Here is a 15518-nt window from a genome sequence, read left to right as displayed (position 1 = left end):
ATAATGTAATGCAAGAGATAAGGGTTTGTGATGGGTACTTGGTATGTTTGACTTTTGCGTAGACCTCCCCTGCAACGGCACCAGAAATGGCTCGTTGACGGGAGATAAAATTTTAACTTGACTTTGCGTGAGCCTCCCCAGCAACGGCACCAGAAATCCTTCTTGCTACCTCTTGAGCACTTGCGTTGGTTTTCCCTTGAAGAGGAAAGGGTGGTGCAGCAAATTATCGTAAATATTTCCCTCAGTTTTTAAGAACCAAGGTATCAATCCAGTAGGAGGCTATGCGCGAGTCCCTCGCACCTACACAAAACAAATAAATCCTCGCAACCAACGCGATAAGGGGTTGTCAATCCCTACACGGTCACTTACGAGAGTGAGATCTGATAGATATGATAAGATAATATTTTTGGTATTTTTATGATAAAGATGCAAAGTAAAATAAAAGCAATGAAAATAACTAAGTATTGGAAGATAAATATGATGAAGATAGACCCGGGGGCCATAGGTTTCACTAGTGGCTTCTCTCAAGAGCATAAGTATTTTATGATGGGTGAACAAATTACTGTTGAGCAATTGACAGAATTGAGCATAGTTATAAGAATATCTAGGTATGATCATGTATATAGGCATCACGTCCGAGACAAGTAGACCGACTCCTGCCTGCATCTACTACTATTACTCCAAACATCGACCGCTATCCAGCATGCATCTAGAGTATTAAGTTAAAGAGAACAGAGTAACGCTTTAAGCAAGATGACATGATGTAGAAGGATAAATTCATGCAATATGATAAAAACCCCATCTTGTTATCCTCGATGGCAACAATACAATACGTGCCTTGCTGCCCCTACTGTCACTGGGAAAGGACACCGCAAGATTGAACCCAAAGCTAAGCACTTCTCCCATTGCAAGAAAGATCAATCTAGTAGGCCAAACCAAACAGATAATTCGAAGAGACTTGCAAAGATAACCAATCATACATAAAAGAATTCAGAGAAGATTCAAATATTGTTCATAGATAAACTTGATCATAAACCCACAATTCATCGGTCTCAACAAACAAACCGCAAAAGAAGATTACATCGAATAGATCTCCACAAGAGAGGGGGAGAACTTTGTATTGAGATCCAAAAGGAGAGAAGAAGCCATCTAGCTAATAACTATGGACCCGTAGGTCTGAGGCCAACTACTCACACTTCATCGGAGAGGCTATGGTGTTGATGTAGAAGCCCTCCGTGATCGATGCCCCCTCCGGCGGAGCTCCGGAACAGGCCCCAAGATGGGATCTCGTGGATACAGAAAGTTACGACGGTGGAATTAGGGTTTTGGCTCCGTATCTGATCGTTTGGTGGTACGTAGGTATATATAGGAGGAAGAAGTACGTCCATGGAGCAACAGGGGGCCCACGAGGGTGGAGGATGCGCCTGGGGGGAGGGGGGTAGGCGCGCCCCCCTACCTCATGGCCTCCCTGTTGGTTGCTTGACGTAGGGTCTAAGTCTCCTGGATCTTGTTCATTCCAAAAATCACGTTCCCAAAGGTTTTATTCCGTTTGGATTCCATTTGGTATTCCTTTTCTTTGAAACCCTAAAATAGGCAAAAAACAGCAATTCTGGGCTAGGCCTCTGGTTAATAGGTTAGTCCCAAAAATAATATAAAAGTGTATAATAAGCCCAATAATGTCCAAAACAGTAGATAATATAGCATAGAGCAATCAAAAAATATAGATACGTTGGAGACGTATCAGGGCACAATCCGGTCAGACGCACTCGTGTGTCGTTGCCGCCATCTTCCATAGGTCCGTCTTCAGATCATATTGAGGCTTCTACCTTGTCTGGCCACTCTGCCATCGACGTCACCATGACGCCAGGCAGCTACCTCCTCCTGCACGAGTCCATCTCCGCGCATCGGATGCCGAGCCTCCACAGCGCCATGCCGCCGATCTCCGCCGCCATCAATGTGTGAGATGAAGTACCACTCCACCATCCCCCTAGCCATCACTTGCTCCAAAACGATGCCCCCAGGAGGGAAAGCAATAAAAACGCCATCATTGTCCGATCCGGAAGACCCAGATCTAGGGTTTCCCCCGGAGCATCCCGAGCCTGATGACGCAGACTGCAACGACGATGTCTCGACAAGGCAACGTCATCTAAGACGCCGTCATCGTCCGACATGACCATAGTCGGCGCGATTTTCATCGGCAGTTGCTCCACCAGACGTGCGCCACCGACGTCGCTGGTCCCTTCAACCGGAGTAAACTCCAAAACGATACCCTAAAGAGGGACTATGAGGCAAAATTGCCGTCATCGCTCGATCCCAAGGAGATCTAGGGTTTCCCCGGAGATGCCCGCGCTGTCAAGGATCAGACAAGGGTAGAATCCCGGTGGATCTGCCCGGCTGCCGACGAGTCACACCCGCCACCGTGTCGACGGCAGACCAGCGATCAAGGCCCACACTTGGGCATAGATCCGGCCGCGCCGCCACGAACCGATCCGGTCACGCCGCCGCCGTCCCTGGCGACCGCGACGCACCAGATCGCGAGGCCTCCTGCCGTGGGGGGGCGAAGTCGCCGAAGCGCCGCCATGCTCCGGCCCCGGGGCGCCGGGCCGTGCCAGCCCCACGCGAGCGAGAGGGCCCGAGTCCCCGCCACCACCGGCGACGACCAAGCTTCGCCTGGCCGCGCCCTTGGGCGGCGACGAGGGAGGAGGAGGAGGAGGAGGAGGAGTGGGGGAGGGCCGGCCGACGGGATCTGGGGGCCTCCCGGCCGCCCACGCGAGGGGCGACTAGGGAGGGGAGAGGGGCGGTATCTTGTGTCTTGATCAGCGAACTATTCTTCCTTTTGTTGCGTAGTGGTACGCCTGTGTCCTCTCCATCTGCTACTAGTGACTTGTTAACATATCTAAATTCAGAATTTGTCTTAAAAGATTTTTGGTGACTTGAAATATTTTTTGGGCATAGAAGTTAACAAAATTCAAGATGGCATAATTCTGAAGCATGAAAAATATGCCACTGACATTTTGACAAGGATTGGTATGAAGGACTGCACGCCTTCATCTACACCATTAGCTCCTACAGAAAATCTACCAGTTCATGAAGGAGAACCATTTGAACCAGAATATAGAACAAACTATAGAAGCATTGTACGTGCCCCTTCAGTACTTAACTCTGACTACGCGCCCTTCAGTACTTAACTTTGACAGGCCCTGCTCTTTCAGTTTTTGTCAACAAAGTATGCCAATATTTATATGCACCCACGTCAATACATTGGACAACTGTCAAAAGAATCTTGAGATATGCAATGTATACACTAGGGACTGGATTGACCATCAGAAAGTCTCGGTTTACATTGATCGGTGCCTTTCTCAGATGCTCTGATTGGGCATGCTGCACTAATGACAGAAAATCTACAGGTGGGTTTGCAGTGTTTTTGGGATCTAATCTTGTTTCTTGGGGTGCCAGAAAACAAGCTACTGTATCAAAGTCAAGTATTGAAGTTGAGTACAAGTCTCTTGCTAATGCTATTGCTTAAGTTGCTTGGTTTGCTTGATAAACTTCATTTTTTTGCGAGGGATGACCTTGGTATTAATTTTGAATCATACACTATGCCTTTGGTGTAATAACTTGGGAGCAACCTATCTATCTGCAAATCCAGTGTGTCATGCAAGAGCAAAATACATTGAGATAGACTTCTACTTCGTCCTAGAGAGAGTGGCTAATGGGTTTACATAACCTCCACCAAGCCATTTGAAAAATTCAAGCATAAAATCAACTTAGATGCATTGTGATTAAGGGAGGGTGTTAGGAGATACGTTCGGGAATTGTCTAGAGTCTTCTAGAAGAGTAATTGTATACGGTTTGGTTGAGATAAAACCAAACCACATTCCTTTCTATCTCTAGCTGTTTCATATATAGCAAGTCCTGTATTCCCGTTCAACTTGTATATATGCAGTTCAGGGATAAGCCCCTCCGTATAAATATACATCACGCGGCACCCTACGGGGTGTGAGACGCTTTCCCGATTCTTAGGCCCTTGATTATCTTTGTAGTAGAGTAGTATTAGTTGGCTTGACCTTGGGAGTTTGTTTATTGCCCGGAGAAATATGCATGAATATATCGATATATACTGAACTTAGAAGTTTAGTTGTAGCGTAATATATCCCCACTCTGTACAAAATACCATTTACTGAGAATAAAGGGCGCACTAGTTACCTATGACATGTTGCCGTGGCTCACTGCGACCCTGCCTCCATGAACTCCAAAAATAAGCGTGGCCTCAACGATGCAAGAGTCTGTGTGAGCAGGGGATGAGAGAGTCCTTACTTTGATAGGCTTGGACGACGAGTTCACACGATCGAGGGGGCGCGCATGCATGCGTACATATGTAACCTCGTCCCTCGCTTTGTCCGACAGGCTGCAGCACGAGGTTATATAAAGAAACTGCCCCAGCCATTGATAGAAAGCACACATCCAAGGCAGGCCAAGTGCATGCTAGCTCACAAACACAAGACCGAGCTCAGTTACCATGGCGAACACCACCAAGTCTGTGGCGATTCTCAGCCTTTTTGTTTTTCTGCAGGTGTGGTGCGCCGCCGGCCAAGTCCACGACATCCCGGCTGTGATGTCGGTGAATGGCTTCGAGCAAGGAGAGGAGGGTGGGCCGGCGACGTGCGACGGCCAGTACCATAGCGACGCCCTCTTCCTGGTGTCGATGACCTCCAAGTGGTACGGGCCCGGCCTACGGTGCGGCAAGAAGATCGGCATCCGTAGCTCGGACGCGCTTTATGTGGAGGCCATGGTCGTGGACGAATGCGACACAGAGAACGGATGCGGTGACAACGAGATCAGCACGTCGGCCGCCGTGTGGAAGTTCTTCGGGCTTGACACCAATGTCGGCGAGGTGACTGTCACCTGGTCAGATGTAAACTGAAACATGCATGACGGTAAGTCGGCCATCTGTTGCCAACCTCAAAAATCTTCTTACCCGCCTTCACGGCGCCTCGGCGGAGTACCTAGCTGAATAAAACAATAGTAAACTACATTCGTGCATGCCGGATAATCTATCTACTTATATCCAAGTGTTGATCAATGTAACGTTTGTAATGATGTAAGTCAGCCTGTCAGTGTATGTAAGATGATGCCAGTTTGCTAGTCCGTGCTGAGCAATGCATACCCAGCATTCCAGCAATATATATACTTCAACATATATCTTCTCGCCAATTTGGTCTGTATTTTCTTCTTTATAACTGTTCTCTCAAATTTCTCTCCTCCCACATAAAGTCAGCTAGGTTTCTCTCCCTTCTCTGACAAGGGCACTGACTACACTGTCCATCTTACGGCCGCATAGACTATCTGCTGCTGATGTTTCTTTTCCTACTTTTGGTGTTTAAGTGCTTTCAACCTGATAAGATGCTTATGCTCACATTCTATGTACCAAACATTTCCCAGACTTCGGTATGGCTTTGAAATTATGGAATATATAAGGTAGACAGCGGCCTGCATTTTATCCCCCCCAAAAAAATACTGTCCTTCCGATGTGTACTCTCTTTTCCTCAAGGTCTTTATCCCAGTGGTGACGTTGAGGTGCTGATGACATCGTCGCGGTGATGGAATAAGTCGCCACAGTCCCCTCCCCGTTCTGACGGTGTTCGTTCCGATGCAGATGGTGGGCTTGTGGGAGTCTGATCCCATGGATCCGGGCAACAAAATATAACGGGGGGTGTGATGGCAGGCCGTACCTGTTGATTTATATTAGCTTGATCAGATAAGTTACACGGTTTGGTACATGTTTAAGCAAACTAGAACTTGCATCTCAAGTCTTATCTACAATAGAGAGAAACTAAGTATAGTACTTTTACAGGTTTTAATTTCAGCATCCTAAACTAAGTAGTACATCTCTAGGATATATATACATGTACATTTACAGGTATTAATTTCAGCATCCTCTCTCAACCTCAACCTATAGAAGTGTCTTTGTAAACCTGTCTACAATATGACCCCACGTGTATTCAATAATTTATTTGCCACGCTCTCGCAGAAAACTGATAGTGCACTTCAATGTGCTTCGTTCTGGCATCGAACACTACATTTTCTAACAAATACGTTGCACAAAGATTATCACACCTTACTATTTCTGCTTTAGGACGAACTAGCGTACAATCCTCACTTTGTTGCGGGTATTATCCAATTCTTTTAGTAAATTTTAAATTTAGAAAAAGTGCATAAGAAATGTTACTTTTTAGTAGTTTAGTGTTCAGGCCAGTCTGTTGGAAATAATCTTGACATGTACTCGCCGAAACAACAGCCTTGAGATAAAGTAAACGCAAGCAAGAGCTCGCCCGGTAATTACGATGGCGAACACGAACAAGGTCGTGGCAATCTTAGGCGTTATTGTGTTCCTGCAGGCTGTATCATGCACCGTCGCCCTGCACACCGCTGATCCAGTGACGTCCGTCGCCGGCGTCCAGGCAGGAACGATGACAGTCGAGTATGAAGAAGGAGAGGAGGGCGGCGGGCCGGCAACGTGCAACGGCATATACCACAGCGACGGAGATTTCCTGACGATGCTTCCTACGGAGCTGTACGCGAGCGGGAGCCTGTGCAATAAGTTCATAGGCATCACGAGCACGCAAACCGGGCACAGCGCGAGGGCCATGGTTGTGGACGTGTGCGATCACTGCGGGGACTTAATGGAAAAACTGAGTCATCTTTGGAGTTGGATCTGCACGTAATTAATGGAAAAACGAATTACCCAGTCTATTCAGCAAATAAATCTAGTCGCACACAATGAAAGTATGTAAGATGTTAGACATACATATCTCTATGATCTTCCTATGACGGAGGATATTGCTGGATTTGCAGCAACTGCATGCATGTCATAGACAGATCAAGCAGATTCCTCTCCTGAATGGAGTCAGGAGAATAATACGGATGGACATACTTGCAACTTTGCAGAAACCGGTTCAACATTATGTGAATCGTACAATAATTTTGGAATGTGTAGGTACTAACCCGGTCGAATTGATTCCCATGCTTATCTCCGGATCCATGTCGACGCCGCCACGAAATGTATTGTTCCCCCTGTCGAAGCCGCCAGGAACAGAGTAAGGTTAGCGAAGAGCTATGCCTCGCTTCAATGCTATGGCCTACACAACATCTATCGCCACAACTAACAATACTGTATTGAATTTAATGGTATGCAACATGTACAGATGTACACATGGGTTGCGCTTCGATACACAACGCGCCTATACATGTTGACCGACGAATACTGCACGAATCTCATCGCTATATTATGTGATATCCACCTACCCTGTAGAAACCCGGACCACTAGAAAAACCACTCTCAAGGTTACTTCCCAAAAGTATTGCAAAAGCGCTTGTTGACCTCCAATCATCTTGACAACCTTCTCAATCTGCATCAGAGAGATGGCGGGCTTGTGAGAGTGTGATCCCATGGATCCAGGCAATAAAATATATGGGCGGTGTGATGGCAGGCCGTACTTGTTGATTTATATTAGCTTGATCAGATAAGTTACACAGTCTGGTACATGTTTAAGCAAACTAGAACTTGCATCTCAAGTCTTATCTACAATAGAGAGAAACTAAGTAGTACTTTTACAAGTTTTAATTTCAGCATCCTAAACCAAGTAGTACATCACTAGGATATTGGGGTGATGTATGCTCAGTGTGTTGCTCTGTCCATAGTTGTAAGATTAGCGTGCTGGGAACTTATCCAAACTAGTCCTTTCAAGATTTAAGATGTATCTCGTTCAGTATATCCTTTATAAATTCTAGGATTTCTGATGTATTAAATTGTTGCTGACTTGATGCATGCACTGTGCTTTCAGATGCACGACAGCGACGGTCTGGCGCCATTGAGATTGTTGACACAAGCATGACGATGCCGCAAAGGCGCCGAGGAGGGAAGCACCTCCTAGATCCGATATTTGCAAGCACCAAGATGAAATGGCTAGGCGAGCCGGCCGCCTAGACATGTTAATTTGTGCATTGTTTGTTGTTTTCTGGCGGAGTGCTGCTAATTGTTGACATAGGTGGTGATATAGTGTTGTGTACATACATAAAAAAAAATCCTTGGTTGTTGCCTGCCGCTCTCTTTGTCGGCTGGCTGGTGGTGTTGCTCAAAGTGTTGGGAGGCTGGTGGTATTGAACTGCTCATGAACTAGCTAAGCTAGTGCTTAAAGAAAATCAAATATCCCTGTTTTATGTACGAATGCAATGCAGTTAATTCTTCAGTGGAAGGTTTGAATAGCTGCTGCAAATTTCCAGTTAGACATTGTGTGGATGAATCTCTTTAATGGGGACTTTGGAATTAAGGGGCCTATCTGCAGGTGGTTGGTTCAATCAGAATCAGGATGAGATGAGCCACTATATTTTGAACTGAGTGTGCATAATATTTTGTAGCTGGCTCATGAACTAGTTACGTTTGAAAATCAACATGCATATCATATCATATTAGATAGTTTATGCTTTTGGCAGCAAATCTGATGGAAGTAAATTACTCTCTTGGTGAAATTGTCTTGATTATTTATGCCCAAACCATAAACACAAGATAAAATTTACGAGTTTTTGGACACCGGCGTGCGAGTGATGAGCCGAAGAAATGAACAACCTTGTAAGAAAGAACCGGATTATTGGTAAAATGGCCTTAGTCATTGACCTTAATTTATTTATTGTCTTTCCTGTATCACTTATTTTATTTATTTAGCTATTATCAACCTGCAGAATTGGGCTAGCAAGTAGGGTGCAGCCGCAAAGAGCGCTAACAAATCTAGGAAACAGTCACTGGAAACAACGCCAGGTAATCTTGGAAACATGCACCACAAAGATTGCCAGCCAGCCGGCCAACCATGAGAAACATGTCCCTCGTAATTCTTCTTTCGAGTAAAACAATGAATGCACGTCTATATTGAAAAAGGCTTTTGACCCGTTTTATATATAAACTAAAGATCATCAACAACCCGGTATAAACGCATGCCATCAAAACACACGCACACACCCAAGGCAGGATACATAGGCGCTGAGCACAGCAACACCACCCTTAGCACTACAAGAGCAACCGGGGGCCTGGACAGTGACCACGCCAATGCGAAGAGATGAAGCTACATATGACGAACCGTAGGCTCCAAGGCAATGCCTTCAGGAAGCTTACGACACTGAAGTGCCGACACCGCCCGATCCAAGGATCAGAGTTTCTCCTGGGTCAACACGACGGACAATGAGAGCCATGGCGACGCCTTCAAGAAAGGAATGAGTTTCGCCACTGCCGGTCCGTCCGAAGTTAGAACATGTTTTCACCTCGGCCAATATGCACCGCCACCGAACGTCACATCCCGGCTACCACGCCGCCCACACGGTCATGGTCACCGGACAGAACCAAGCCCGGGCTCTTCCCAAGAGCACCGTGCTACCACCACCAGGGCCGCCGCCCTGCCCTCCAAGACCTTGACACCACCTCACCCGAAGCTCGCCGCTACCCTCGCCAAAGAGAGGAGCGGAAAGGTCCCGCCTTTCGCACCCCTGAGCGGTCCCCAGTGTCGAGACCTACCAGGCCGGCCAAAACTGGCCTCCATCGATCTGTCCAGCGACATCGGGCACGAGACGAGGCCGGTCCTACTGCCGGGCGCGAGACGAGGTCGGTTCTACTGCCGGGCGCGAGACGAGGTCAGTTCTGTAGCCGGGCGCGAGACGAGCTTGGTCCTGCTGCCAGAAACGAGACGGGCTCGGTCCTGCAGCACCGGGCACGAGACGAGCGATGGACCGCAACTGGGAGAGCTCCAGCCCTTCGACAAAAGTAACGTCGGACGACGAGGGAGGATTGAAGGCCGCCACAAGCAGCCTACGAGCGAGCCGACGCTGAAGGAAACCAACCGCCGCCGCACTGACCTGCCATCGCACGGGCCGCTCACCGACGGCCGACGCTGGAGAGGTCCAGCCGCTGTCGAGGAATGACCCGGCCCACCTCCATGGGCTACCACCACGCCGTAGCAGCCCACATCCAAGCATCGACCTTGAGTCCGCGGCCACCATCCCAAGCCTCCCGCCGCCGCCCACGGCCAGATCCGGGCGGATCTGACCAGTAGCCATGGCACCCCTGCAACAGCGGCCTGCGCGCTGCCGTGGCCACGGACAGAGAAGGCCGTGTCAGTCGCTGCCCACCCACGCGCCGCCCGCTGCCAGGAGCCCGCCAGATCGGATCTGGGCAGGGCCACTGCCGCCAAGCGCACCCCGCCACTGCCGCCAGGCACTCCCCGCCGCTGCCACCGTGAGTGGGAGCCGCTGCCACCGTGAGCGGGATCCACCACCACCGCTATCGCTGCCAAGCAGCCCTCCGCGCCACGGCACAGCCGCCAGCGCCACCGCGCCCTGCGAAGCGATGGGACGAGGATCCCCTGACGTGGGATGTCCTGCCATTGAGAGACTGGCACATGGGTCCCATCAAGCACAGGGCCCATCTGTCAGTGACCAAAAGGCAGTGAAAGGTAGGGTTTGCTACGTCAAAGGATCCGTGTCCGAAGCGGTGCGCCCCCGCGCGAATTAAGAGGGCGTCCCGCGCTGCCCGACCCAGCACGAAGAGGAGAGGATGCCCCGCCGCCGCCAACACCAACCGGTCTTTGCCCGGCGACAAGCTCCGGAGGCGGCAGGACGAGAGAAGGGGAGGAGAAGAGTAGAGGGGCGACGGCTAGGGTTTCCCCCGTCGCTCGCGGGGTAGACACCGGGAGGTCCAACCTTTTTCTCTTTTCAATGCGCGCCTATAGGGATGCCCAACAGGTAGACTGGCTTGCGCCAGCTCATCGATCCGCGGCACCGCGGCTTCCTCGTTCTCTCTCTTCATCATGCCTTCTAAGACGGCCGACTATCTCCATGTACGCTGGAGAGAGACATACATCCACATGTGGGGTGCGCGTGTAACTTATGACTTAGGACTTGGCCACGACTGGCAAGAGACCATGCTCTCCTTGTGAGGTGGTTATACTCATTACCCCGTCGATTAGTCGTCATTGGTGAATGCTCTGTTGACCCAAGGAACCATGCGCAATCTTGCAGGTCCTCGTTGTCTTGTCCTGGGAGCAGTCTATCTCTCGTGGAAGATATATGCCGGTTCTTTTTGGGTGAGGGAGGTCGCTAGGCCGTCGGAGGAGTGCGGCTTGAGAAGGATGTCGGAGATGGCGTGGGGCGGGGCGGGGCGAGGAGGAAGACATGTGTACGACAACTAAGGCGGGTGGCTGAGGACTGAGATCGCACATGGGTATGATTCCGGGCGCGGCCCGGCCGGCGGCGAACTGGAGGTTGGGAGGTGGAGAAATTGATAATTTGGGTGGATCGGAGGTGCAGTGCTGGATGGAGAGGGAGAAGAAGGGAAAACGATGGCCGTACTTGCCGGGGAGGAAGAAGACTCTTGCAGGTTGATCGAGAAGAAGAAAAAAGAAGAGACTCTTGGTTTCCTTGGCTGGTTTTGATTGGTTGGATCGAAAAAAAGGAGTACTAAGTTCGTTCGTTCGTTTTGCAATGGATGGATGGATGGATGGATGGATGGATGAAACGCATGGACGCATGTTTGCTTTGTTGGCTTCGCCGGGCGCGGAACAAACCCATGCATGCATGTTTGGCATGAATGCTTGGCGCGGAATTCGCACGCATACATGGACCTCCATCCATATTCCTCTGCTCGATCGAGGAGCGCGCTTTAATTTGGACGGGAGAGATCGATAGAGAAGCGGGATCCAGGTGGTGTTTGGTTCTTTAGTTCTAAGACTTTTTCTAGTCTCAACTAAAAAGTCTCTAGTTTCTAAAAAAGTCCCTTCCGATTTGTTTTTATAAATTAAAAAATTCTTAGTCCTTTCCTAAAGGTTATTAAATGACCATGTTGTCCCTAGTATATAGAAAAATAACAATCAAACAACATTATGGGGTGGCGGGCCAATAGGTGCATGAAAGGACATTGTTGGAAAAGTCTCAAAAAGTCTCAAAAAGACTCTCTTTGAAAGTCTTCTTCATTTAGTCTCAAATGTCTAGTTTAGTGCCTAAAAAGTCTCTCCCTTTGGTAAAAAAGTCTTTAAAAGAGACTTTTTCTAATCCTTACACAAAAAAGTCCCTGGAAACAAACATCCCCCAATCCCAAGCCATGGACGCATCCTATATATTGGGAAATGATTCGTTTCATCCGGATGATTCCACAGCGCGCGACGGTCGCTTGCTCTGCCGTCCGATCCTGATTAGCTTCTCCCGCGATAGTGTTCCCATGGCCGTTCCTCACGTGCGTGGTTCCCGTGGGCCATAGCTGATTCCTCGTTGACTTTCCGTTACTCCACACATTAGTTGGTGCATTGCTGCCATGTACCCCTTCAAGTCCATGCTACCACTGCCTTTCAACTCACAAGGATGGCACGTGTGGGGCGATTTATCCATACTGCAAGCTGGCCTTCACATGCTGCGAGTCGGATGCTACGTTGCAATGCCGACCGCCATTATCTTTTACTGCTGGAAAGTCGGTCACACGAAGCTGGCTACGCGGCCAGCCCTGCTGCAAAGATTTTCTTTCGAGAGAAGTACATATTTCAACTCCGAACTCTTGCCCTAGTCTAATTTACAACCCCGAACTTCAATACCGTCTAAATTACAACCTCCAACTCTCAAAACCGGTCAGGATTCAACCCTTCACTACCTCTTGACCGGTTTTGACCAAGTTGACCGGTTTTGACCCGTTGACTAGGTGAACAGTAAATTAAAAAATATATTTCTTATTTTTTTTCACATGGTCAATAGTATTTTTTTAAGTTACAATTTTTAGCTTGTTTGGACATTTGAGTAGCTCTCAGAAAAAAGACAAATGTGGAGTCTGTGAAACAGTTAACTGTCGTGCACTGTTCGGGCTGATTTTGTTTTTTTGGCTGAGAGCTACTTAGATGTCCGAACACGATGAAAATTGGCACGGACCTCACACATTGATACATCTTCCATGCAAAAAATATTCTTTTCTTAATTTTTTTGTTTTTCGAATTTACTGTTCAGACGATGAAAAAAATCAAAATTACTTTTTGAATTTTTTTACTTTTTAAAATTTACTGTTCACCTTGTGAAAAAAATATATTGTTTGTGATTTTTATATTTTTATATTTTTTTAAATTTACTGTTGACTAGTCAACGGGTCAAAACCCGGTCAACTAGGTCAAAACCGGTCAACAGGGAGAGAAGGGTTGAATTCTGACCGGTTTTAAGAGTTGGGGGTTGTAATTTAGATGGTATTCGAGTTCAGGGTTGTAAATTAGACTAGGGCAAGAGTTCGGAGTTGAAATATGCACTTCTCTCTTTTCTTTCCCCGGAGAAGAACATGCACTGATAGGTTAGTGCATCTTAATCTCATCGTTGTGTATTTTCTACATTACCTCAGTTAACTTATTATGTTTTTTTACGTTGCAATCATTGTTTCAACAATCTTCATCGCAATGAATTAAGATTGTCGCATATATACGCTGGAAATATTTGTAGTGTTTTTTTACAGTCTTTGACATACAACAAAAAAGTGCTTACGACCATGTTGTATACACTCATATTGGTGCTGCAAGGATGCTAACGTGCTTCAAGACGGTGTTGCAAGCCGGAGCTGCGAGGGCATCGTCGTGCTTCAAGTCGGTGTTGCGGGGACACCATCATGCTGCAAGTCGATGCTGCGAAGGCGCCACTGTGCTTCAAGCCGGTGTTGCAAGGGTATCTCCGTGATGCAAGCCGAAGCTATGAGGGCACCTTCGTGCTTCAAGTTGGTGCTGCGGGGCCAATGTTGTGCCGCAAGTCGATATTGTGAAGGCGCCGCCATGCTTCAAGCCGATGTTGCAAGGGCGCCGACGTGTTGCATGCCGGAGCTACGAGGGCATCATCGCGCTTCAAGTCGGTGCTGCGGGGACACTGTCGTGTTGCAAGTCGACGTTGCGAAGGCACCACCGTGCTTCAAGCCAATGTTGCAAGGGTGCCGTCGTGTTGCAAGCCGGAGTTGCGAGGGCACCGTCGTGCTGCAAGTTGATATTGCGATGGCGCCGATGTGCTTCAAGCTGAAGCAGCGAGGGGGTTGTCGTCTTTTAAGCCCATGCTGTTCGCCAAAGTTACAGGGGTGAGATGTCAGTGATGCTGCGTGGACGGCACGGCGGCGGCGAGCGGCCTGGTCGATGATGTTGTGACGGCCGGTGCGGTGCTGCTGATGGCACTGAGACGTTTGCATGGCATGGCCGCTGTGACGGGGTGACGTGATTGCTACAAGTGGAGATGTCGGTGACGCTAAGACGGCCGGCACAGCTGCTGCGATGGACCAAAACACAGTGCTGCAAGCCGTGTGAGTCCATGGCAGTGTGGGAAGGGAACAACACAAGAGGGTTTCAACTTGTGTATATACATCAAATCCAGTGTGTGTACGTATATACAGAAAACATGCACAAGCAGGTGCGGCCACTACTCCAACTACCACCGAAACTAACTCCAAGCAAATGCGATTACACAACGTGAGACTAGGTTCGTTAGTAAGAGGTTGTGAAAAATAAAAGGTTCGTTAGTTTAGAGAGAGAGCAACGTTGAGAGTTGATCACGTGGGTGTAGCCGGTTGAATAGGTGCATTCCAACAGGCAGGCGCGACTCGCGCGAGGCGAGGAAGGACAACGAGGTGTTGCGGTTAGGATCGAACGGCCACAATGAACCAGATCGAATGGTAACCGGGACGACTGATTTTTCGCTCGCTCCATCCGGATGGCGCCTAGCGCGCCCCTTGGAGTTTCTGAGACATCGTCATTTTTGCAGAAGCAAGTTTCTGAAACATCATTGTTGTTGCAAAGATGCATTTTTAAACAGATCGCACGCGCTTAGATTGCAATGTGACCGGTCTTTCTGAAACATCGACGTTGTTGCAGAAGTTTGTTTTCTAAAACATTGTTGCAGAGGTGCGTTTTTGAAACATCGTCCTTGTTATAGACACGGATCTGCGAGCTCACAGGATTGCAACATCACTAGTGTTGCTAAAACATGGTTAGTGTTGCAATGCTTACAACGTCACTGATGATGCATGAGGCAAGAAGGACGTTGTGGGCCACTTGATTAAGGTTGATCTGACGGTGGGGGAGGTGGTGGATAACTGGGCAGGTGGTGGATAACTAGAAGTTATCCGCCGGCCGAGGCGTAGCACGGCCTTATATATATATACACACGTGGTCAGAAAAAGTTGTTGAGTTCAGCTGAACCCAACGCCGGTAAGCTAGCTGCGCCCGACTAATTGCAAAGTCTCAGCCGTTACATAGAAAAGGGAGTACGTGAGGAAAGGCGGCCTCCTTATCAGTGACCTACATTGGTTTATATCATCATAGACAAACTTAAATTGATTGACACTAACATATAAGCAGATCACATCGTGCATGTAGTTTATTATTTTATTAAGTTACCTACTCAGCCGTGAAGGCCTGTAAGTAGCAATAACGACGCTGCCACATATATATATAGCGAGGAAAGACTTTGACGTTGAAAACAGT

The 15518-nt window shown here is 48.3% G+C and overlaps 1 protein-coding gene and 1 pseudogene across 1 annotated transcript; both read left to right on the top strand.

The window, feature by feature from the left end:
• The first annotated feature begins 1857 nt into the window (after nucleotides 1-1857).
• LOC147966686 (putative ripening-related protein 7 pseudogene) lies at nucleotides 1858-4924 on the top strand (annotated as a pseudogene).
• Nucleotides 4925-6344: 1420 nt separating this feature from the next.
• On the top strand, nucleotides 6345-6725 carry LOC147966685 (putative ripening-related protein 6). Its single transcript, XM_087530918.1, has one exon. The coding sequence runs from the start codon at nucleotides 6345-6347 to the stop codon at nucleotides 6723-6725; it is 381 nt and encodes a 126-aa protein (XP_087387044.1).
• The last annotated feature ends 8793 nt before the right edge of the window (nucleotides 6726-15518 follow it).

Source organism: Triticum urartu, chromosome 6A (genome assembly GCF_056163025.1).
Source record: "Triticum urartu cultivar PI428250 chromosome 6A, HENAU_Tu73, whole genome shotgun sequence".
Lineage (NCBI taxonomy): Eukaryota > Viridiplantae > Streptophyta > Magnoliopsida > Poales > Poaceae > Triticum > Triticum urartu.
Note: the sequence above shows the minus strand (reverse complement) of the source record. Positions and strands in the feature narration are given on the sequence as shown.

What these genes read in the sequence shown, in the direction of transcription:
- LOC147966685 (XM_087530918.1), top strand. Translation starts at nt 6,345, where the DNA reads ATGGCGAACACGAACAAGGTCGTGGCAATCTTAGGCGTTATTGTGTTC.